The sequence below is a fragment of the Cynocephalus volans genome, chromosome 11 (genome assembly GCF_027409185.1).
Source record: "Cynocephalus volans isolate mCynVol1 chromosome 11, mCynVol1.pri, whole genome shotgun sequence".
In the NCBI taxonomy this organism is placed as follows: domain Eukaryota; kingdom Metazoa; phylum Chordata; class Mammalia; order Dermoptera; family Cynocephalidae; genus Cynocephalus; species Cynocephalus volans.
This window is the reverse complement of record NC_084470.1, coordinates 12485742-12511263: the sequence shown is the minus strand read 5'-3', so window position 1 is coordinate 12511263 and position 25522 is coordinate 12485742. Positions and strand designations below refer to the sequence as shown.

The 25522-nt window shown below is 37.4% G+C and overlaps 1 protein-coding gene across 1 annotated transcript in view; it reads right to left on the bottom strand.

Annotated features, from left to right (window-relative positions):
* Window positions 1–25522, bottom strand: part of XRN2 (5'-3' exoribonuclease 2) — an 83964-nt gene that overhangs the window by 38903 nt on the left and 19539 nt on the right. The window contains exons 2-17 of the mRNA XM_063113925.1: window positions 21762–21889; window positions 21567–21678; window positions 19469–19580; window positions 17918–17976; window positions 17752–17841; window positions 16859–16931; window positions 16670–16720; window positions 15999–16156; window positions 14873–14947; window positions 14654–14787; window positions 14497–14554; window positions 14306–14413; window positions 10650–10694; window positions 9081–9212; window positions 5770–5888; window positions 410–545 (exon numbers count right to left, since the gene is read on the bottom strand). Of these exons, the coding sequence (XP_062969995.1) occupies window positions 410–545; window positions 5770–5888; window positions 9081–9212; window positions 10650–10694; window positions 14306–14413; window positions 14497–14554; window positions 14654–14787; window positions 14873–14947; window positions 15999–16156; window positions 16670–16720; window positions 16859–16931; window positions 17752–17841; window positions 17918–17976; window positions 19469–19580; window positions 21567–21678; window positions 21762–21889 (1590 nt within the window). The remainder of the gene's footprint in view (window positions 1–409; window positions 546–5769; window positions 5889–9080; window positions 9213–10649; window positions 10695–14305; window positions 14414–14496; window positions 14555–14653; window positions 14788–14872; window positions 14948–15998; window positions 16157–16669; window positions 16721–16858; window positions 16932–17751; window positions 17842–17917; window positions 17977–19468; window positions 19581–21566; window positions 21679–21761; window positions 21890–25522) is intronic.

The window sequence follows — 25522 nt, the reverse complement described above, 5'->3', positions numbered from 1 at the left end:
TTACAGAGACAATCGTATCATTCAAATTCCTCTCAAATTCTTATTGGTATTTTCCAGGCTCTGTCATTTAGTGACTGCCAATTAATTACCTAGTTATTTTAAAATTCCAATTAAAAAAAACACTAAACTCTAAATCATCTTAAAAACAAAATACGGTCAACTCAATTACTTGATGTTGAAAACCCTTTAACACAACAAAAAATTAGCTTTGTTTATATGTTAACACCTACAGAGCTTCAAAGTCTTGACAAATATATTATTTATGGTTATGAATTTCTGAGAAGAAAGCTTAAAAAACTGAGTCTGGGTTTCATTTCAGAATATAGCTAAATAATATACATTATCATACATAATACTATCTTTCTAAAATGATTAGCTAGAGATTGAGAGGAAAATATTCATTTTGTACCTGGTAATAATATCGAAGAACCCAGCAAAGTCCTTCAACATAAGACTGTACAACTTTACGACGGAATTTCTTATCAGCCGCATCAACGTCAAATTTGTTCTTGTAATACCGCTGCTTCCAACCAGCTTCCCATAACCTAAAAATCAGGCAAAGTCAGTTTATGCTGAATTAATATACTTTCAGTAATAGATTGATGATTTATATCCCAAGTCAATTTATATTTACTATCCAGGGGAAATGTGAATGAGTTAAACAGTAATGCTAACACAGATTCATTTATTTGTAAAAAATCCACTTTCATAGGATTTATTATCAACTTAATAACAGTTAAATATCAAAAACTCAAACACTGATTCTGATAAGACCATTACAAAACTACATCTAAAGAAAAAAAGGCCAAGGGCAGCCACTCCCTCTGCCCAGAAAGCAGGCAAAAGAGCAACACCTGGGTCCTAGGCAGGTGCTGAGGGCAGCCACCCCCTCCACCCACCCAGAAGCAGGCAAGAGAGCAACATCTGCAGTTATAGGCAGGAGCCAAGGGAGCCCATCCCCACCTCCCAAAAGCAGGCAAGAGAGCGTGCTCAGGGTCCTAGACAGGAGCCGAGGCCAGGCGCCTCCATCCAGAAGCAGGCAGGAGAGTATGCCAAAAACACCACTTTCATGAGGGTGGAACACCACAGCCATGGCTGATAGAAAAGCAGCTTGACACCACAGCAGTAGGCACAGCCACCGTGCAGGAAGCCTGCCAGATGCTCAACTAGGAGAGTCACCAGCAGAGACTGGAAATAGGAAGTCTCTCTCCTCAAGGCCCACTCCAGAGTAGTAAAAGAAGCAACTGCTCCACCAGATAACCAGGCATCAACATAGAGGTACCAGAAATATAAAAACCCAAGAAAATATGACACTACCAAAAGAATATAGTAATTCTCAAATATCAGACTCTATAGAGCAGGAAACCCTTAAAATGACTGAAAAGGAATTCTGAGCAGCAATCTTAAGGAAACTCACTGAGAAATGAGAAGACTCAGTTAGACAACATAATGAAACAAGGAAAAAAATACAAGACATGAAGGAGAAAAAGGACAAAGAGATAATACCTTTAAAAAAATGTAGCAGAACTCATGGAACTGAAAGATTCACTCAACTAAAGAAAAAACACAACGGAGAGCTTAAGCAGCAGGCTAGAACAAACAGAAGAAAAAATTTCTGATCTTGAAGACACTCTTTTCAAAATAACCCAGGCAGACAAAAAAAAAAAAAAAAAGGAAAAAAGAATTTTAAAAATGAAGAAAATCTAAGAGAGCTAGCAGACAACCTTAAGCTCACAAACACTCAAATCATGGGTGTTCCAGGAGGGGAGGAGAAAGGAAAAGGCATGGCAAAACCTATTCAAAGAAATAATAATGGAAAATTTCCCAGGTATAGGGAGAGACATGGACCTTCAGGTCCAGGAGGCTCAGAGATCCCCAAACAGATACAACCCAAAAAGGTCCTCTCCAAGATACACTGTAGTCAAACTGGCAAAGCTCAAAGACAAACAGAATTTTAAAAGAAGCAAGAGAAAAGTGTCAAGTTACCTATGAGGGAGCCCCTATCACACTAACAGCATACTTCTCAACAGAAACAGAAACTCTACCGGCCAGAAGAAAATGGGATGATATACTCAATATACTGAAGAAAAAGAAAAAAAACCTGCCAGCCAAGAATACTATACCCAGCAAGGCTATCCTTCAGAAATGAGGGAATAATAGGCTATTTTCCAGACAGACAAAAACTGTGGGAGCTCATCACCACACAGCCACCCCTACAAGAAATCCTGAAGGAAGTCCTTCATCTGGAATCTGAAAAATGATAATCACCACCACAAATACAAAGGAAAGAACAAAACCCATTGGTAGAACAAAAATGCAAATGAGAAAGAGAAAGAAACTAAATCTTAACACCACAAAAAGCCATTATGACAATGTAATAATGCCTCTGCTTTATTTCTGATTTTGGTAGTTTCAGTCTTCTCTCTTTTTTTCTTGGTCAATCTAGATATAGGTTTGCAAATTTTGTTGATCTTTTTAAAGAATCAACTTTTGGTTTTTTTGTTTTTAATTCCCTGTTTCATATTTTTCTGTTGTAATCTTTGTTATTTCCTACTTATATCTGCTTTTGGTATAGTTTGCTCTTTTTCTATTCTCTTAAGGTACAAGTTTACATTACTGATTTGAGATTTTTCTTATTTCTAATATAGGTGTTTACAAGTATAAATTTTCCTCTAAGCACTGCATGAATCCTGCATCCTATAAATTGATATGTTGCACTATGATTTTTATCTCAAAGTACTCTCTAATTTTCCTGTGATTCTTTTTTTTAACCCAATGTTTATTTAGGAGAGTTTTGTTTAATTTCCACACATTTGTGAATTTTCTAAACTTCCTTCTGTTATTGTGGTCAGAAAACATATTTTCTATGATCTTTTTAAATGCATTAAGACTTGTTTTGTGGCCAAAAGTAAAAATTAAATTAGATAAATAAATAAAAGAAAAAAGAGAGAGACTCAGTAACAAATTGGGACTAGCTGTGTGTTCTACCCTCCACTCCATACATGTATAGAGTGCAAAATAATTGAGTGTTCATGAGACTCAGAGATGGCTAAAATGAGGTCCCTGGCACACAGGGACTGAAGGACCAATGGGTACGCAGATATTAAAACACATGTTATAGAAGAGAGATGGACAATGGGTTATGGGAATATACAGTTTATGGAGAGTACAACTCTTTAAATTGGATTGACAGATTTAGCAAAACATTTAGTAATGTGGCCCTTAATTTACTAGCTACAGATTGAGAAAGGCAGTCCATGTAGTCCAATTTTTAGCTAACTATTAAGCTCTTCTAATTTAACATTCTTCCTTTTTAAGATCTCCATCTCTTCTGCCTCTGCTCTGAAATTGAGGTTGTGATGTTATAATACATTGAAAAATCTACCAGAAAATAAATATGAAAAATAAATCTACTGAAAAATTTTTAAAGGGCTGGCCTGTGGCTCACTTGGGAGAGCGTGGTGCTGACAACACCAAGTCAAGGGTTAAGGTCCCCTTACCGGACATCTTTAAAAAAAAAAAAAAAAAAAAAAGATTTTAAGAAAAAGAGAACAACCATTTATTTAAAAAGATACAGAACACTTTTTTGCTCAGATTTTAATATTTCTTTACATTTTTTTTGGTTGTGCAACAATTCTAAAACTATATTTTAAGATGGAAATACTGAAGATACTTTACATACGTCAAGTTCCTCAATTTGTTAAAATATATTTAAACTACAAAAAAAAGCCAACTAAATTACTTTTTTAATAAAGACATCCATGGGTAATTTTTTTAATGTGAAAAATGGTTTATAAAATAATCTGGGAACTAGGCAGAAATTATGTATATACCTACTCTCTCTAACGTTGTTTGTGCCTTAACCCTCATTCAACCAGAAGCTGTTGATGGCTTAAAGGAAGGAGATATATATAGATATGGACACACATTCTATATCTCTATATATCTATATACATACATGCCCATATATATGTATATTCTGCTAAAACCTAGAAGCAGGTCAATCAATCCATTAAATTATCATTAATCACTGAAAATACAACATGAAGAACCACATTTTCACCCAAAATATGTTTTTTTAAGTGCCCATTTCTCATCTCATTCTCTAAAAGATTTAAATATTTTACTTAAGGAACACAAAGAAACCAAAGAACACTAAAAACTATATATATTTATATATATATCAGGACAGATCAAGAACATCAAGATGATTCTCCATTAAGGGCTCTTTTCCACATGTGCCAGATCTCACATATTAACTGAAGTCTTACACTATACCAATTTTAATTCCCCCCGCCACGCACAAAGGATTCATAGAACAACAATTAGGAGACATATCCTCTATCCATAACATGGATTATCACTATTTTAAAGAAACTGTTAATGAAATAAAAGCTAAGAGCCCAAAGCATTTCTTTATAGAAGCATTTCTACCTTGATTATCCTCAGCACCAGGATTAAACAATAAAATACTAATTAAGTTACCTATTAAACTAGTATTGGTCATGATGGCTACATAGTAAACAAAACAAAAAACATGCTCTAAGATGAAAATCCAGAGTTATAGAAGTAGAGGATAGAAACTAAAGACGGTTTGATCACAAGCTGACAAGGATCTGACACCAAAGGATGGTAGAAAAATGCCAAACCATATATATGACCCTTGTGATGTTTCTAATCATTACCACAAACCACATATTAAGAAGCATGGGCTGTGGGCAACTACTGCCTTGTTTAACTTTGAAATATATCATTTTTCTAAATCCTTAATGAGCTACAATTATGGAGATAGTTGGCCTTTTGCACTTGGAGCCCAGGGTTCAATTCTGGAATTATTACACAAGAGCCTGTTAATTTTATTACACAACAATCCCAGACTTCTGGATCAATTAAAGAATCAAAATTTCCTATTATAAATTTTAAGTATATAGCTAAAGGGAAACTCCTCTGTCATGAAACATAATTGTGCATATGCAAGTTTGTGGTTTAAAAAATAAATACATATTTATCTCTTAACAGAATGATTTTTGCATATTTCATTTTGAGAAAGAATCTTTGCAAATGAAAAGATTAAAGCAAGAGAATTATATTAAGTGAAACAAGTCAGGCACAGAAAGAGAAATACCACATGTTCTCACTTATTGGTGGGAGCTAAAAATTAAAATATAAATTCACACACACACACACACACACACACAAAACAGGGGGGGGAAGAAGATATAACAACCACAATTACTTGAAGTTGATACGACAAGCAAACAGAAAGGACATTGTTGGGGGGGAGGGGGGAGGGAGAAGGGAGGGAGGTTTTGGTGATGGAGAGCAATAATCAGCCACAATGTATATCGACAAAATAAAATTAAAAAAAAAAAAAAAGATTAAAGCAAACTATATTAAGTGTCTAAGTGTAACTGAACTTTCCAGGTTAAGCAGCTTGAAAATGTAATCTCCAAACAGTAACATTCAGATCACATAGTCGGAGCTAAACACCTCATGTCTAGCCGATCTAGTGCTGGTCTCAGAGGGAAAAGTGGCTTGGAGAACAAAAACCTGTACGCATACTAATCTAGATACTTACGTTTAACAGCTACAGCTTACACATCTCACTGGAATTTACTGACTATTCTAACCCTCCACATTAATCACTGGTGGATAAAAAGATCACAGGCAAGCCTCTGAAGGCACTGCTGCTCTAAGCTAAACAGCATTAATTAGACAGCATCTATCTCAGCAATTTGCTAACAAAGCACTACCAAAAAATGGCTTCACCTGACATTATCCTCTGGCTCAGGTTCACTGTCACTGTCTTCTGCTTTTCGTTTAATTCCTCCTAGTGGAGATGGGGAGCCATCAGATGTGAAACTCGCATTAGGAGATACTGCAGGACTCTGCAGACAATTACATTATAGAAGAAGGACTTCATTATTCATTTTACACAAGAAGGTACATCCAACTGCTATTACCTACCACGCTTCATGGTAACATGTTTTTTCAAGCTCCTAAATAGATATGGTAAACATATTTAGAAAGTACAGAGACTGATCTTGCCCCATTCCACCCCTCCCAAAAGAGTAATACAGCACCAAAATTCCTATGCTTAAACTCAAAAAAATTAACATTATTAGGGTAATGATTTTTTCAGAAGAAAAAAGAAAAATTTAATGTTATAGATTTTTAAAAATTACATACTTGTTTTCCTTTAATGGTTCCCTCATGTTATAAATTCACAATCATTTTCCACCTATCAAGTAGCAAAGTTGTGAGGGGAAAAAACATACATAAAATATATACGAGGGTACTTCAAAAATTAAGTGTTTAAACTAGTACAAGCACTGTGGAAATCAACTTTAATAAGACTCTGCCAAATAACTGTTAAAGTATTTTACATGTACTGTTTTAGAATTCAATGCACAAATAAAAATCTACTAGTCATTAGAAAAATGCAGATTTTATGAGTATTTCGAAGACTTGGCTGCCACTTTAAATTCAGTATTATCTTCCCTTTGTACTTAATTCAATTAACATAATAGGGCCCTAGGGCCGACCCCTGTGGCGCACTGGGGAGAGTGCGGCGCTGGGTAGCGCTCCGCCGCGGGTTCGGATCCTATATAAGGATGGCCGGTGCGCTCACTGGCTGAGCGCGGTGTGGCCGGTCACAAAAATGACAAAAAAAAAAGAAAAAAACATAATAGGGCCCTAAAATATTTTAATATTTAATAAAAGAATTAAAAGAAAATCTTCTGTAACTTTAGTGGCAGAAATCATTTTCACAGTAAAGTTTTCCTTCTGTTATTCACAGTATATTAGAGATTCCAAGTAAGTTGAATTATTTTAAAATTGAGAACTCATGGTGGTTAACCATTCAGTAAGTCATCACATTTTTTTTTAAACTCTACACTAATCCATTTGGATTAAATGATGAGGGTAACATTACTATCAATTGTCTAAGTACAGAGAAGCTCTACAAAAAGCAAACTTTCCCAAATTGATTCTTGACTAGCAAGACATAAACTCCACCTTTAGATAACAAAAATATACTTTAAAAAAAAAAAGAAGCTATTCACCATTTAATGCTAAATCTATACTGCTCTGTCTCTGCCAATGAAAGTATTTCTTTCTGAACACAGCAGATTCATACAAATTCATACAAATATTTCTTTTTTAAAAAGTTGTTTTTATAATTAAATCTGTTAAACTGAAGATAGCCTCATATATAATGAAATCATACTCAGAATGCAAAATTTAAAACCACATACATGAGTAAACAGAAATTATCTAATTAGGGCCGAGCCCGTGGCGCACTCGGGAGAGTGCGGCGCTGGGAGCGCGGCGACGCTCCCGCCACGGGTTCGGATCCTATATGGGACTGGCTGGTGCACTCACTGGCTGAGTGCCGGTCACGAAAAAGACAAAAAAAAAAAAAAAGAAATTATCTAATTAAACATTAACAATGTTGACCATCAGTGGACAAGTACTGGAGACTAACATGCCCAACAGCTAAGAAAAAAGAAAACAGGAAAAATCCATAACTTTGAAGGCTCCCTTTAAATGGACTGGTAATTTGGTTTTATGATTTTCTTCAGTTCAGAACATTCTAGGTAAAAATCCCACTCACAAAGATTTCAGTTCCATACCTCCTCTATATAAAAATAATTGTGTTAGGACAGGCTAAGACAGAAACCAGCAACCTGATCACCAATCTTTCCATTCCTACTCCTACGGCAGACATTACTGATAAAACAGTCTAGTTCTGTGGAGCCTAAATGTAATGCTGGAAGCCTCAAAGCAATCACAGCTGGCAAAGTTTAAACCTACTTGCCTCCCTGACATTAAGAAAAAAAGTATTCTATCAACAGGTCATTTAAGAATAACAGTCACTCTCAGTTCACTTCTGGGGGAACTATAGTCACTATAATCTTGAATGATGGGTATTTCAGCTTTTTCTGCTCTACTCAGGTATCTCACTGCAATCCCTTTCCCTGACCCTCCAAAACTCCCCGTTAGTGGGACAAAAAACCAAAAGTCAAATGGAACAAAAACACAACAGAAACCCAGGCTAATTATCCCAGATGCAAAATCTTAGTTCTCAAATTCAAATTTAAGGTCCTAAAACTTCTAGGTGTTAATTTACATGAACATGAGTTGAATCAGCCTCCTGATATGGCAACAATTCCACTCTAGGTTTCCCTTTAATAACGAATATGAGCACCAATAGGATGACAGAATAACGAAAGGTAAATATCCAAGCTTATGCAATTTCCTTGTACATATCATAGCACAATACTGAACCCATCATAATATCTTTCCTCCCTCTACTGTTAGTTCAGTCTGTTCCCTCAACACTGCTGCTGCCACACTGGGTGCTCTGAGCTGTGTTGCCACTACAACAGAAACCTGGTGGACACAGTACAGCCTTGCTAGGTGGGTTGATTTGTTTCTGCAGTTTAGATTACAAAGCTCAAACAAGGAGGCACCGTGAGGCAAATCCATTTAGTTCCTGAGTTTACAAATAAGCAACCAGAGTTTGGGCTACCTTAATATATAAAATATTTATTCAGATCTATTCCATGCCTGAATTAGAGAGCAAAAGTTCAAGCAGTGAGAAGGACCTATATTTGATAGCCTGAGGAATACCATTTTGCAAAACGCCCATAACTGACCCCTACAAGGAAAGGAAGAATAAGGGAGTAAACCACCCCTTTCTGTCTTGCCTCAGCTGTGAGACATCTGGGTGTCCCAGGCATGCTTCCAGCACCATCCACCACCAAGTTCTTTGGGGAAGGAGTAAGCAATGTGTCCCACTGCATTACAGAAACACAGCAGCCATTTAGCTATCTCTTCATATGCACATGCATCTGCTGCATCTACTATCCCATATACTATTCTTTCACATCATTTAAATATCTTCATATTCATAAAGATGGATTTAACAGAGTTAAAAATACCATGAGGCAAAAGAAACTGACTAACACTATAAAACAAAACAATTCCAGGCTAAGTGATAAAATTCACACCCACACACAACTGCAACAGGCATCTGATATTCACTCTTCAATGCCACATGAAAGTAAGCCACTTACAGAATTATTCTGCATCCTCATTTCATAGGCTGCTTGTCTCGGATTACTGGCTACTTGAGAACCTGGTGAATTTCTTGAACCCAAGGCATGAGGAGTTAATATTCCACTAGGAGTGAAAGCTGGTTGATCTCTCTAACATAAATGGAAATGAAGGTAGAAATTAAAGTTAAATCACAACACAGAATACAAGAAGAAAAGAGGGCACTGGAATTGAGTCATCACTGTAACCACTCAACTACTAAACTCACTAAAAGACCAAATGGACTTGCCTTAACATTACAGGGCTGCCTACATTTTGACTTGATGGTAACTCACACCCTGTAAACAATAATCTGTGATACTTAATAACGTCACCCTAAAAGTACATATAACACTCCTTTCTAATACAGAGGTAACATATTCAAGTCTTACTATGCTAATCCATTGTCTATTTACAATTTCAGGCAAATAAAAATAATATAATGATTAAGGTAGAAAAATAAGTCAAGTTTGACTTATACTTAGAAAATACAACTTTTATTTACCCTTCATCTTGCTAGAATTTAACTCTTTATTTCCAATTAATTAGAGCTATAATGATACTATAATAGGTGGTAGTCATAGCTGACTGATAAAACAGATATTGACTAAAAGAAAATAATCCATAAGGTAGAAACCAAATATGCCCCTCCTAATCTAAGTGGTTTTGAATGTATCTGCAACAAAAATATAACTCTTTTTTTCCCTTCTAGTTTACTAAAATTGCTCAATTCTAATAAATCATAATAAAAGGCCATCCCTAAACTCCATGAATTTGAAAATGCAGTAAAGAAGACAAGAGAAAAAAAGAACTAAAGAAGTTAAATGACTATACAGCATTACTCAATTAAGTAAGAAAACAGGTACCACAGGTATGAAGCACCAGAAGATCAGAGAAAGGATTGCTCAACCTGTACTATGAGCAGAACCAACAAGGGAGGCCTTGTGGAAAAGGTAAGACATGAGTGAGTCCTGAAGTCTGAAATCCATTTGGAGGTACCAAATGAAGGCAACGCTCTGAGTCAGCAGGGACATGATGTATTTAGAAGGCAGCAGGGGATAAGCTGGATGGCTGGTACCTGACCAGATCACTGTGTGTTCTGAACAACAAACTAAGATAGAACTGGATTCTGTGGGGATTAAGGAGTCAGTGGTATTTTGGAGCAGAGAAACAACAAAGTTTAGAGTGTTATGTTCTAAGAACCTAACAAAAACATAGAAATAAGATAGAGTGTAGTAAATTTCAAGAGGATACAAAGAGTTGGCTATTTTTATTACAAAAAAATATCTGATTGTTATAAACAATTCAAATAGCTAAGTGCCACCCTCCTCCCGCCCATCAGGTATATCTCTTCAGCCTCCAGAGCTTAGAAAGGGCTTCCTGAAAATTAACACCAGTATTCTTTCTCTGGGTAAGAAGGCAGCTGGGTGGATATTTATGTTCCTGACCAACCCCTACTAGATAAGGAATAAAGCTACTGTAATGAACAACATCCTCATAAATTGTAATCTTACACTAATGCCAATCTCAAGAAATTAATTAAAACGTACCTTCATTCTCTTTCTTTTTTCTTTCTGCCGTCTTCTAAAACTGTCCTAAAAGTATAAAATCCATATATTCTGTCAAATAATTACACAAAAAAATATCAGAGTTAAACATTACCAGGAATGATTCAGGAGACAATTTATGTTTTAAAGGAAGACATCAGAAATCTAGGTACATGATTAAACCAGGCAGTGAACTGTATGTTTAAAGTATTGTTTATCAGAACTTTAAACTGGTAGAGAGACCGAATTTAGATCTCAATCTTTTTCAGATAGTTTCTGACATCACTTCAGGAAAGTGCAAGAACTATGACAAAGGCCCTGTTTCACCCTGGAGCGAACAGGCTGTCAATATGGAAAGATACAAAACAGCTGAATATAGTTAATAACACGGCAATTTTTCTTTTTTTTTTTTTTATTTTCGTGACCGGCACTCAGCCAGTGAGTGCACCGGCCATTCCTATATAGGATCCGAACCCGTGGCGGGAGCGTCGCCGCACTCCCAGCGCCGCACTCTCCCAAGTGCGCCACGGGCTCGGCCCTAACATGGCAATTTTTTAAAAAATCAACAAGACAGTTTAATGAGGCTCTGTTACCTACAAAGGGCTTCACAGTTCCTAACTCTGAAGCATGCATGGCACAACAGGGAAAAGAGAAAAGTGGGACTCTATGTAAACAATGCCCCCACCCCTAGCTTCCAAAGCAGCAATCCAATGGAAAAAAGGAGGGAAATTCAGATGTATGCACTGCTCACTCTGGACCAATTTAACTCACAAGAGAGGGTCCAGTCCACATTAATTCTTCCCATCCACTCATTTTCAAAATGTAGCCATGGTTTCAACTGGACAGGATTTTGGATTGATCTTGCTCCCTTCTAACTCTGGGCCATTCAAAGGTCTTCCATGCCCAAGTTTCGCTGAGTATCAAGGAACTGAAATGACAGCTTGGGTGGCATGGCTGCTGCTGTGGCTTAAAACAGGGGCCAGCAGGTACTGTCCTAGTGACTGCATTTCTACCCCCCCCCCAAGTCAGTCCAGTCAAATGCAATATAATATCTTCAGGAGATTTAAAATTGATGCTTTCTGCCATGAGAGGGGCTAAACGTTGGATACAGAAGTCTGCTTCTCTGAAGTGGGGCCCGGGTGACTACCCTAAAACCTCCTACAATACGGAAACCACTGATTTCTTTAATCAAGCTTTTGCCCTCATCTTCAAGGAAAAATCTCTTATTTAGGTCACCAGTGACCTGCAGATTATGGAATCCATTTGTCAGTTTTCAGTCCTTATCTGACCATGACTCTTTCCTCCCTGAATCACACTCTTCCCCTGGCTTCTGGGACTCACCTGGCTCTCCTCCTTCCCTCTTGCTGCGTGCCTTTGTTCCTCAACTTCCCAACCTCTTGATGTTGATATTCCCCTGGGCCCTCTCCACTTCTCTCCTCCCATAAGAGTAATTACCTGGTCTCATGGCTTTAAACATCCTCTAGATTCTGATGACTCTCCAACCAGGACCTCTCCCCACTCCCATCTCCATTTGGGTATCTCAAACTTTACATACTCCAAATGGATTCCCCACCCCCTCCTTTGCACTTCCCACAACCTATAGGGTTGCTCAGAACATTTTTCACTTGCTTGGACAAATACTGATACATTCTTTTCCTACCATCTGTTTTGCTGGTCTGTTAAATACCTATTTCTAAGGGTGGTAGTCACATATAAGCAGAAGACTGCCTGGGTGGACCTTACTGATCTTTAACCTTATTTGTGCTATGAACTCCTGTAGTAATCTGTCAAAAGCCACTTTTGACACAATTCTCAGGAAAATACATACACCCAGAAACTTTCATATTTAATTTCTGAGGGTTTCCCCTGATGCCCAATCATGCTGAAGGACATCATATGACTTCAGGGACACCAAAAAGACCGAAAGCTTTATAATGCCTTCTCCACCAGGAAGCTGGAAACCATATTAATTAAAGCAGAAACACTAAAGTATCTATCAAATCCCATACTTTCCCCTCTAATGCCAAGTTATCACCAATATTTAATGGTACAGAATCTGCTAAAGCCACATAAAAGGACTGTCTAACACGAGGTTTTTATACCAAGTAGTACACAGTATGTATAGTTTTTTGTTAAGTGTAAATGGCAGCAAGTCAAGTGAAGCCACGGTAACTGTTGAAGATTTGGTTAATAATGGTTGTTCTGGTACACATCTGATAACCCCAGACAAAGCTAGTTCTGTAATTTAATTTGATAGGTGAAAATTCTTGCCATCACAGAAAAAGATTACCAAGTACTGAAGGCTTTTGGAAAGAATGCTTATAGTCAACTCACTGTGTTAATAAAATGATGCCCAAAGTTCTAAAAATGAGATCACTAGCTACAATACACAAAGTTGAAAGAAAATCTTGTCAGATTCAATGGCACTTTGATCTACTGGGAGATCATGAAGCAATGTAGCAATATTATGCTATTTGCTTCTTATAAAATCAGTTTCTGAAAGGATTTCCTTTACTCTGTTTCTAAGAAGCTACTATCTGCTCATTTTGCCCACTGCTGGCCTCCCTTGCCATTTCAAACCCACTCTGCATCCAGACTGCTGCCTTTCCACTCCAACCAGCTCCCCATGGCCTTCCAACTCCTGGCCACAGACTAGGTGCCTGTTCATCTCACTCTGATCCCTCGGGCAGCACCAATGGCTTCTCCTCTCTTTAGGGATTTCCTTCCACCTCTCTAGAACTGGCCCATCTTTCCCCTTAAATGACCACGCTTCCCAAAACTTCTGTTGGAGGCACTTTCACTCCACACAAGATCGCAGAGAATTCAAGTTCTCAATCATGCTTCAAGTAACTCCCATCAGCTAACAGTTCTCAAATCTCTTTTCAAAAGACTTCTGTCCTGAACTTTACACATATCCATCCAACTGCTCAACAGACTTTTCTCCTCTCAGGTGTTGTATAGTCCCTCCAATTTAATATCTCCAAACTAAGTTTCCACTTTGTCCCCACCCCAACTCACTCCACCCCCAAGTCCTTGCTATCTCAGTAAATGCACCAGCAAACTCCTAACTGCCCAAGCCAGACACCTGAACTTCTCACATAAGCACTCACCCATCATATGTAATCAATTTCAAAGTGCTTTGTTACTTTTTATTTCCTTCTTTATGTTTCGATTTCTTACTTAAGAGCTGCAGCCTTCCACAGATCCTATATTCTTCCAACCCTCTCCCCGAGGTGATACAATCCAACCCCTTTACTCCTAGAGTACAAGTTCCTAGGAGTTCCAAGGTCTTAACCTGCCTTCCAGAGCATAAGTATTTCCTATAAAACATGGCAGCCACTAGCTCAATCCCAGCATTCTTCTAGCCTTAACCTTTATTTCATATCCTATTGATTAGACAGGTGTTAATGTCCTAATTAAGATTACGAAGAGAGGAAAAAAATTACAATGCAACTCACAGTGTGCAATACATAGTTCTACACGGCAAGCATAACAACCTTTATAAATAATCAAAGCACTGACTGCTCATGATTACATTAGTGTCCATACACTATAATGATATAACAATGCACTCAAAGAGGTTAAAAGTACAATCACAGGATCATCACAGCCTATTAGGGACAGGAGCAATTTTAGCTACTGCAATAGAAACACTTTACCTCATCATCCTTTCTCTTTTTAAAAATGCTATCCTCAACTTCACCAACTGCTAACATGATCATCTGTACTCTTTGCAGATTGACATAACCACTTTCTGTAAGGTAACCCTGTAAGTGATAAAATACATGTAAAATGATCTTCTTATAAAAGCGAATACATCTGTTTTGAAATTATTAAAGAGTGAACTCACCCCAGTTTTGTGTACCACATTTTTATATATGTTAACCAAACGGTCGATTGCACCTTCCCTGCCACCAAGAGACAAACATTATGCATTAGGACCAGTAAACAAAGTAAAGTCAAGAAGGCTAAAACAGTAGCTTGAAAAACCACACAAATACACATACCTAATCTCTAATGATGGCAAGTGAGGAAGGAAGTCATTTCCCACAAAGAAGCACATGAAGACCCAGTCATCAATGCTCCTCTCGATATCAAATGTAAATGGTAGGCTAGCCATGGTGAGTTCTCTTTCCAAATACTACAACCAAAAAGAATGCTGCCATTAAAGCTATCAAAAGGTACCCTGCTTTAGACTGCCGATTCCAGTGATTATTGCTACATACCTCACGAAGAACATTAAGCCGAAGGAAGATAAACTCTCCCTCTGCGCAAGGAAGACTATCTGCAAGTTCATCATGCTGCAAGAATGGGAGAGATTAAACAAGTCCACCTTGCAATCTGTTCAACCAAGCAAATCATAAGGCTTTTTCTAAAGCAAGATCCATTTTCATATTATATGTAATAAATTTAAAAAAGCTCACCAAAGCATTTTAAAATAAAAATTATCCATAAGCCCAATCATACCTAGACCAAGGGTCAGCTAACGTTTTCTGTAAAAAGCCAGAGTAAATACTTGAGCCTTTGGGGAACACACAGGGCCTCTGTTACATATTTTTTCATGTTTTATTTTGTTTTTACACCCCTTTAAAAATGTAAAAATTCTTCTTAGCTCATGGGCCAAATCTGAAGGACTATAGTTTGCTAACACCTGACCTACACCCAACCAATATTAATATTTTGATGTATATGCTTCTAGCCCCTTCTCTGTGAACATACATGCACAGATATATGTATATTGCCTCTTCTGTATTGCGTATCTGAAATCATACAGTATATTACATTCTTATCTGCTTTTTTACTCAACAATATTTCTTAAAGAGGCACCACACTCTTAAAACAGAAACAACTTTAAAGGGGACTGGATATAACCAAGTGAACCCAAAATACAAAGAAACTAGAAATAACTTAAAAGTATCAAGAAGCTTAATATATTTGATTTGCAGTTCCTTTCAAGAAGAGTAACCATTTGAAACAAATAACTTCTACAAACAAATCACACATAATGGGCATTATGTAGGAAACCTAAGTCTCACATGGAGATATAGGCTATGTTAGAAGAAGTGCAAAGTATAAGAATGAGTGTGTGCATGCTTCTGAATAAGGGCTTACTTTAAAGTGCACAAAAAGATACATTTCTGTGAAGGGTAACAGAGCAAGCAAGTAAAAAATCTAATCAACCATAATCTTCTCTTTATCCATTTTTAAAATGAGGCAACTTTAAATATGCTTAGTTCTATTTAATTGTATACTTAAAAATGGTTAGAACCATATATTCTGTGTTATGTATGTTTTACCATGATAATAGAATTTTTTTAAATAATGAGGCAACTACCATCTCAATGTTCTTACCTTTCCCTTCTTTTCTCTTGGTAAACCTTCACAATCCTTAACCTCATGTCCAAACTGATTACAAAGACCACATGGTTTGGGTTTGTTTGGTTTGAATTCTTCTCTAATGATGGTAAAGTTTGGTTCATGTGTAGCAAGGCCAAGCATAATGAGATCAGCTGTCAATGAACAACAAGAAAAAAACTGAACAGTGAGTACTTTGAGTATCCTTACCATAACAAAGAACTGTAAGACACCAACACAAAGAAAAGCCCAACAGAGGTAGCAAAGCCTAAAACTTCTTAGTAGGCCTCAGTCAACAAGAAGTCCTCCAGATGTGTGGACCTACAACACAGACTACCACTCAGGATTAAACACTTGGGAAATTTTCCACTTTAAAGGTATGTGCAGCTATATTAAAAGGCTGAGAAATGTAAAAAAAAAAAACCCACAGATGATCATGATCACAAATCAAACAGCAACTCGATACTACTTCCCTTTCAAATATGAAACAAACATGGAATTTTATTCAACACTCTATCCCACAGATACGTACAATCAATTGTTTCAACAATTAAAAAAAGGACATTTTAGAATTATCAAGGAACCATGAATAATCCATTACTACATAAAAACCCATCAACTTGCTACGGTTTAATCCAAGAGAAGCAAACCCTGAAGACAAAACTCACCATCTGCTCCACATAAACAATGATGAGTATTTGGGTCATGGTTAGGCTGGGCTAAAAAGGGGAGAAACATATATTACATATGTATAAATATACTGTACACCAAAAGAATATCACATCCTACCAAGTATTTTCTATTTAATGGCTTATCTTTTTTAATGGATCATATAATCAAACATTTATGAGATTCACCTCTTTGTCTTCTAATGTAATCCATGATTTTATGCTCTCCTTCACCAGGTGCACTAGCATCAGACAAAATAACCTATTAAAAAAAGTTTTTAACACTTTCAGCTCATCCCCAATTTTGTACAGGCACAAAAATCAAAAGAACTAAATATCTTAAGAAAAATTTAGATAATTCTATTAAGATAGTGTTATTAATTCTATTAAGACAGTGTTATTATTAGCTGGAAAATGTTCTGAATAAGGTGTGTGTGTCTATGTTAAACACCAAAACTACTTCACTAATTAATCTACTACATGGAATGAAAAACAAAAAAATATCTGAGTCAGACTTAGCCATTAGAAAAACTGATCAGTTCACAAGTTCCTACTATGTTCACAATTACCCCAGAATATAGCACAAAATCATATTAAGCCCTGAGAATAATAAAAGATACCCATTATATACAATTTACCATATCTAATTAATAGGGAAACAAGCTTATAAACCTAAAATTACATAAAAGTTCATTTAAATTTTACTTAAATATTTATGAGAAGGTAGCCATTTTTTTAAAGGATTTAAAAAACTTTAATCTTACTGTATTCTGATATATAGTAACAGATCCTTCCATTTAAAAATTACCTTCCTATATACAAAGCTTAAAAATTATGAATCCGATTTTATGGCTTCATAGTGATATTGAGAGGACAAAATTGGCATTGAGAGAAAATTCAGCTAACTAAAACCTGACCATGCAAGGTGCCCCATTTCCAATAATACTGGAAGATTCTCTTTCCTCTGACAGTCAACTAGCTTTTTACGAGGGGAAAAAAATGCTAAATAATATCAGACATATCAAAGTACAGCCTCAAGTGATCACCCTAATCTTTCTGAAGTACCAAAATGTGAAACTTACTGTCAAATTTTTCCACCCAGGGTCATTATTTAAGCGATCAGCTATGTAATAGCGAAGACATTTAGCAAGATTATCCATGAACTCAGTTCCCTAAAATGATAAAAGGAAATAAATTAATCTATCATTTAAGAGTTAGCAATAGCTAGCAAAGTATGAGACTACTTACTGGTGTAATACAGTTGCTGTCAAATCTTTCTTTTATTTCTTCTGGAGGAAGAAATCCACCTAGAGAAAAAAGCAATGTTTTGTTCTCCACATAAAAAGTGAGGTAAATTACTCAATATTAAGCCAGAACAACAACAAAAAAGTTCAAATACAAAAGAAAGAGAAGTGTTATCACCTGAAGAGCAATATTCCCTCTTTTGGGAAGAAAATAAGATTACTCACCTCAAATTTAAATTAAGCTTTTACAAGACTGTCAAACAATATATGATACACAAAAGATACTACATCATTACATAAGAAAACAAAAATTATTAAGTTCTTCCCCCTGCAACAGGAGAATACACATACACACGCGCAGGTTAAGAGGTTTTAATTTTTATAACAGCTCTTATGATACGGGTGCCTTAGAAAAATAAAATTAAAATGCTGAGTTTATCACAGTGATATATAAGAAATAAAATATTCAGCTACAGATATAAAAACCATATTTCTTCCTCTATATCATGATTAGCTGCTTCTGAAGAAACAAATATACTTCATAACATCTTCAAAAAAGGACATCTTTAAAATCAAAAACATTCTGTTATAAATACAAGCCAGTTTAGAGTCTTAACTACAAGCTGCAGCTCAAGTAACTATAGGTACACTTACACGCTTCCAGCAAATTAAAGTAACAAAATTTGTCACAATTGCAGGCCTGAGCCGACTACAACTATGGAATCTTTTTTTCAACCGCAACGTGCAATTATCTTCAGCCAATAAATTGTGGCTTTCCTGGTCTGTTATATTGCCTTATGTAGCAGACCACCAAACAAATTACCCTGCTACAACCACGTCCCACCTCACACACACGTGTGCTGGGAGAGAAATAGTCCCAGCCTGCATCAGCACTCCCTGACCTTCCTCCTCTCCGAGACTTGGTCAGCTCCCATCTATGTACCCACCAAGAATTTCAAGGTTTGAGGAATGGCACAGATGACTGCACCCCACCCCCCAAAATTAAGGAACCCTAGATACAGTACCTGATCCATCAACCTACACTAAAAATGTATGAGTGGCTTGGCAACAGCCTATAAATATGGATCAATCATCTCTGGCTTCCTCAGATAAACCTCTGAGTTTCAAGCGGAAGAAATAAGCAAGCAAACCAAGACTGATTTGAAGAAAATGTCTACAGAACTGTAGATTTCTGATGGCCCCCATGGAGAAAAGAAGAAGGACTTTTAATGTATTTCTACTTTACAGACATATGAAAGTCAGCTGAAGAGCTGCACTTACCCTAAAAAAGGATTGAAAATCTGCTCTCCGTAGTAGAATTCCCTCCTTTTATTCCCAAATGTCTCTTTTACTGAAGAGTTTAGAAGTGAGTAAGCTTATTAATAGGAGTAAAGGATTCCAAGAATTATTTTTCCCTGACAGTGAATATACATTTTCCTTGGATATTCTGGTATCATCATTAAACTAAAACCTCACTATTTAGAAGAAAAAGTTGCCACTTCTCCCCCTTCTGCATACATCTAAAAAGTCCAACTTCAAGATGCATATTCTTTACCTTTTGCCAATATTTCTTCCCTGACTCGTTGCTTCTCGACTGCTGCTTCCATTCCTTCTTTAGATGCTCTGAATCGCCTTGAACGCTGCTGGTTCATTTTAGCACGTGGTGCCTGAAAACGTGTACTTCATATTCACATAATACTATTCAAAATATTCACAAATAAATCTGTACATCATTTTGAATCAGTCATTCTTATAAAATAGTACACTAAAATGGAAGAAAAATAAGTAATATGTCTAATAATCCCTTCATGATAGACATAGATCCTGAGTACTTAAATTTGGACCAAGAATCTAAAAGCTGAGCTTGATCAGGTGAGTGAGTGACATGTCAAACAGACTAACAGCCTATGAAGCCACAGAAATTCATACAACAAGGCCCATGACCTAATGCCAGTATTCCTGGGTTAAGGTGCTTCAAGGCACCCAAGAAGGAAAGTTTACTTTACTGAAACACCCAGTCATCAGCATGCAATGAGTAAGTTACTACAGATTCAGAAGACCTCCCGTATGTCCAAAACTAAAATAAAGATGATCTCCAAATAGGATTCACAATGTCCCATAAAAGCAGCAGAAAACTACTTCCTGATCTGGAGGACATTGATGCACTTTTTGTATCTCCCACCATAAAGTTCATAATTATCACAACAGTTAGAAAGGGAACATTATTTTAAATCCCTCTAACTGAAATGTAATTTAAATCACTGGATAAGTCAGAATGAAGTGAACTGGACTGTAAGATTTTGGAAGTTACTAAACTGAATTTTGGAATTGGAAAAAACTCTGGAATAACCTGTCTACATCTAAATATGTTATCTTATGTTCTCTTTAAATAGTTACCTTTCCTGTAAAATGAGGTCATCTAATCTGGCCCCCTCAAATACCAAGTTCTATGATCTACAGTTACACTTTAACAAAAAAAGTGTGTATATACATGTGCATATATATGTGTGTGTGTACACACACACACACACACACACACACACACACACACACACACACACACACACACACACACACACACACACACCTGATCTAGCAGGAGGGGCACACTGGAATAAAGCTAAATATTTTCTTCAAGAAATTTAGCTGAATGTAAACTGGAATATGCTCTAAACGAGACATATTCCTGTTCTCTTTGTTCTTTACTCCACTGTAACTGCAAACTTAACAAGTTATCAGGTAGCTAAGATTTTCCACTGAGTTACAAGAATCTCACGGAAAAGCTAATCTTCTTGGATTCAAAGTTCCCAGATTTTCAAAATCATTCCATTAGCCACGAGGATGTACTAAATCTTAAAAAAAGAGAGAGAGAGAGAGTCTACTTGCATATGACTAAATAAATTTAGGAGTATGACTTACTTTAGCTTTCCTCTGACATAAAGTTTACTGGTCATTTATAAGCTAAGCTACTTGGTATTATGGTAAAAGGTCAGTAAGTTACTACCCTCTTAAATCATTTTGATGACTACTCACTGCCTATAGGATATAATTGAAACTCCTGACTATGGCACGTAAGGCCTTCTCAAGCTGTCACTCTACTTCCCTTTTCAATCCAAGCCATCAGTAGTTGCCCAAACGTGTCAGTGTGGTCACAGGCATGGCAAGTGTATTTACCTGGCACATTTGAGAAATCTGGAAGGTCCTCCCTTCCCTATACCTATCTCATCCACCCCCTGCCACTGCCCACCAATGTCCAATTATTCTTCATCCTTAAAGAAATGGAACAAAAGTCACCTTCTTTCTATTTCCTAACTCCCTTGGTAGCTCTGACTTCCTTGTCGCTCAACAGCCTCCATGTGTTATCTAGTGCCTATAAAGCCTCTAAGTAACTAAACCCACTCGTTTATCTGTCTCCCTCCCTTTGATAGTAAGCTCTTCCACAGCAAGGGCAGTTGCCAACACCCCCAGCACTTCATAGTATCTGACACAAAATAGGCACTAAAAAATGATTGAATGAATGACTGAAAGGTGAGGCTTTCTTTCTCAAATTCACCATCAACATTTTCCAGCATTTAGCTGACTTTCATTCTGGACACTGGGAACACCGAAAAAACAAAAATGGGGGGTTCTTAGTCAATTTTTTTAGCACTTACCACTCCATCTATTGCCATGTAGAGAAGTCGTCTTGGTCTTACAATATTGAAAAGTCTATCAATGTATTCAAAAATTGCAACCATCATTTCATCTTCATTTTTTGGTGCTGGTCTATAATGACAAGCAAACAATGTAACACAATATAGTATTTCCTCTGTGACCTGTGATATCGGTGAAAAAAAAAAATTACGTACTTGTCTTCAGGATGAGTACAGGGGTGAATGATTCCATTCATATCCAAATACAGATTATCAAACTCCACATCATTTGGATTAGGTTTACTGGCATCAACTGGAACCTTTACACCACCGCATTCTTTTGGCTATGAGGAAGTGATAATTAATAGCAGTTTGATTGTTCAGGTTGAAAAATGACAGCTCCTAGGCTCAGTATAAACCTGTTTCATTTCTAAACTGGAAATAAACATTTGAAATAACTTTTAAATTACAAAATAAGAAATTATTTTATTCCTTAAAGCAAAATGAAGCAGATCTTTCATCCGCAGAAAGTGGATGACTTCTAATGTGACAAGTTAATTTTTTCAATGTTGGGGATGTTTATCAAATTCCCAAATCATTCAACTGTCCAAGTGAGGGATCATGTGAGTCATCTTAGAATTCATTTCCCTCACCACTCACATCAATAAGTCCTGTCAGTTTAAACTAAAAAATGTCTCTCTACTTCATCTCCTTTCATTCCCACTATCAGAAATAACATCAGGTTATCGTCTCTCATCTAAAAAATTACAACAACCTTTGTACAGACCACCTCTAGACTCTCCCATCCCCAGCCCACCCTCTACATCAGAGTTCTCTCTCTAAACCCAAATGTGTCTGAGTCTTAATCTTACCTAATTTTTCCAATGATTCTCACAGCAGGTGTGACCAATGAGCTTGGACCCTTATTACTGGTCTCCTGTTGCCACAATATTACTGAGGCCGACTCGATCTCTTATAAGTTCCTGGAAAAGTACTTTCATCTCTCAATGACTTTGCATAATCCTTCTCCTTGCAAAATACCTTCTTCCTTCCTGCCAACACCCACTTCCTGAAATTTTATTAATATTCTAGGGTCTAGAGTCAGATCAAATATAACTCACTTTCTAACACTTTGTGCATACCTCCCAAGAAATTAACTGCTCCTCCTGCATTTCTTTAGAATTTTGCCTAATCACTTGTAACATTTCCATAGTATTATAATTGATCTGTCACCCTAACCCAACTATACTGTGAGTTCTTCAAAAGGTAAGGGCTTACTCATTCCCAGAGATATTCAATTCTATTTTTATAAATGATATTACCTTTGTCTTTTTCTTCCAGAGCTTCAGCAAAAGTATAAAAATATGACATGGGATTTTTACTGTTAATAGTAAAAGTCACTTAAAAATAAGCTCCCCAAATACATACAAAGCATCGCTTGCAACAGCAAAAAACTGTTAATTTAAAAGCCCATCATGTACATGCAACATCATGGATTAACCTCAAAAACATGCTAAGTGAACGAAACCAGTCACAAAAGACCACATACTGTACAATCTGATTTACAGTCATGCGCTGCATAACATTTCAGTCAACAATGGATCACATGTATGATGTTGGTTGAAGCAATAGGCTAGGTGTGTGTAGTAGGCTATACCACTCAGGTTTGTGTAAGTACACTCTGATGTTCACACAACATCACCTAATGACGCACTTCTTACAATGTGCCCCTGTTGTTAAGCAACGCATGACTGTATATGAAAATTCCAGGACAGAAAAATCTATACGGACAGAAAGTAAATTAAGGGCTGCTTCAAGCTGAGGATGGGAGAAGAATGGGGGACATGGGAAGTTACCGCTAATGGGTACAATATTGCTTTCGGGAGTGATAAAAATGCTCTGAAACTGGATAATGGTCATGGTTGCACAACTCTATAAATACACTAAAAACTACTGAATTGTACACTTAAAGCAGGTGAATTTCATATATATGAACCACATCTCAATAAAGCTGTTAAAAAAGAAATTTTAAAAAAATCAAAGGTCAACTTAATTGGGGGGAAATTATTAGATAATAATTAGGGGGAAAATCTGCAGCCACAAACACCACATACAAGGGTACTTCAAAAAGTTCATGGAAAGATTTATACTATCTTTTAATTCTATTTTTCCGGGAACTTTTTGAAGGAGCCTCACACATGAATAGGTATGGCTGTGTTCCAATAAAACTTCATTCACAAAAACAGAAGGTCACTGGCAAGCTAACCCTGCCCCAGTGCCTAGCACAGTACTAGGCATATTGCAGCTTTTCAATGAACATTAGGGTAGCTGCAAGCAAATTTCTACTTCTTCTACCTAGAAAAAAATATATGGGGAAGGTGGCATAGGTGGTTCCTAATTTTGAGAAAAGAGCTCTAGGCATTCCCAATAAAAAAAACTAAACATATTTTACCCTCAAGAGTACTGCAGACACATTCAACACGTTTATTATGTAAACTTCAAGAGAAGATTTTGATGCTCAATAGAGGAACTCATTCCTCAAGTGCCTTATCAAATATAATACCAATGCGTCTCCTGTTAGGTTAAAGAGAGATGCTTAATCAATCAAACAGCATCTAAAGCAAGAGCCACTCTGAACACTAAAACCAATTTATTTCAAATGATAACTTTTCACTGTATTTTTGGTTCCCCAGATGATAGACTGAACACATACTGCAGTCTTCCCTTTCTATCCCAAGACCATATGAAAGACTAAACAAAGAAACAAACGATTCAGTCGCATAACTATGGTGGTAAACCAGAAGCAGAACCTTCTGTGGCAGAGAAATCATGAGAGATGCCTGAAACACAAGTAACCAGTAGCTCTGACTGGAGGTGCAGTGCAGCACCTACAACACGAGAGAGGAGATAGATTGACAAAGGTGGGTGAGCACAACAGCGCTCCAGGCCCAGAGAGGGGGCTCGAGGGACAGCTTCTGCATGATACATCAGCACCAGTCACAGGAATAGCCAGGTGTATCCACCCCTGTCCTCTCCTCCTCTCTTACCCCCTCAGACCCCACGTGGGCCTGGCAACTTGAGAGAGGTATTCCCAGAGAGTGCAGGAGCTTGGCTTAGGACAGTGAAGTACCCTGGCTGATTAGCAATTCCCAGGGGGAACACCAAGGACCCCTACCCAGAAGACTGGCAGTTAAGGTAGCTCTGCCTATCAGGAAGACCGTTCCTCCTCTAGTTCATGAAAAAAAGAGCGGGATACATTTACACCAAATCAGCAGTTGGGGTATAACTCTATTTGTGCCTGAAGACACCAAGAAATCAAGATAAAGAAGGTATTTTAAAAAGTAAAGATAATACAAATATACAAACAGTGATGTCTGATGGATTTTGGACTTGACCAGCGCCATTGTGCATACAATAAGCACAAAATAGCTTCTGGCCTCGTCTTCCACTCCAACATTATGCTCCTTCCCCCTGCCCTTTACAAGAAGCCTCCTGACTTAAAGAGAAACTCTTTTGCTTCTGCAAGGGCGCAATTCTCCACCCCATCCACATTAGCATACCATACCTGCCTGATGGTATCAGCCAGCCCTTGGCCCCCTATATAAGCTCTACCACCCCCACTCCTGCTGCTGCCTTCCATCTTGAGGGAAGCCCCGGGCTGTTCCCCACTTTCAGTACAGCCGGCAGATTCTTTTCCTTTAGTAAAGCTTTAATGGTACCGGAGTCTCAGCTCACTTTCTTTCACTATGGTGCCGAAACCCGGGAAGGGTCTTGGCTGGACCGTCGGACGATCCCCTCTCTTGGGTTGACTGGCTCCTGGCTGCCCTTCCCGGACCGGCCAAAACTGGGTGTGTCCGGGACTCTCTACTTTTGCCGTTTCACACCAACACATCCAACATCGGCCTCAATTCAGGGTGAGTCAGTGGGTCTGTCCTGCCTACTTCTACGAGTTCCCCAGAATACTCTCTACAACTCCC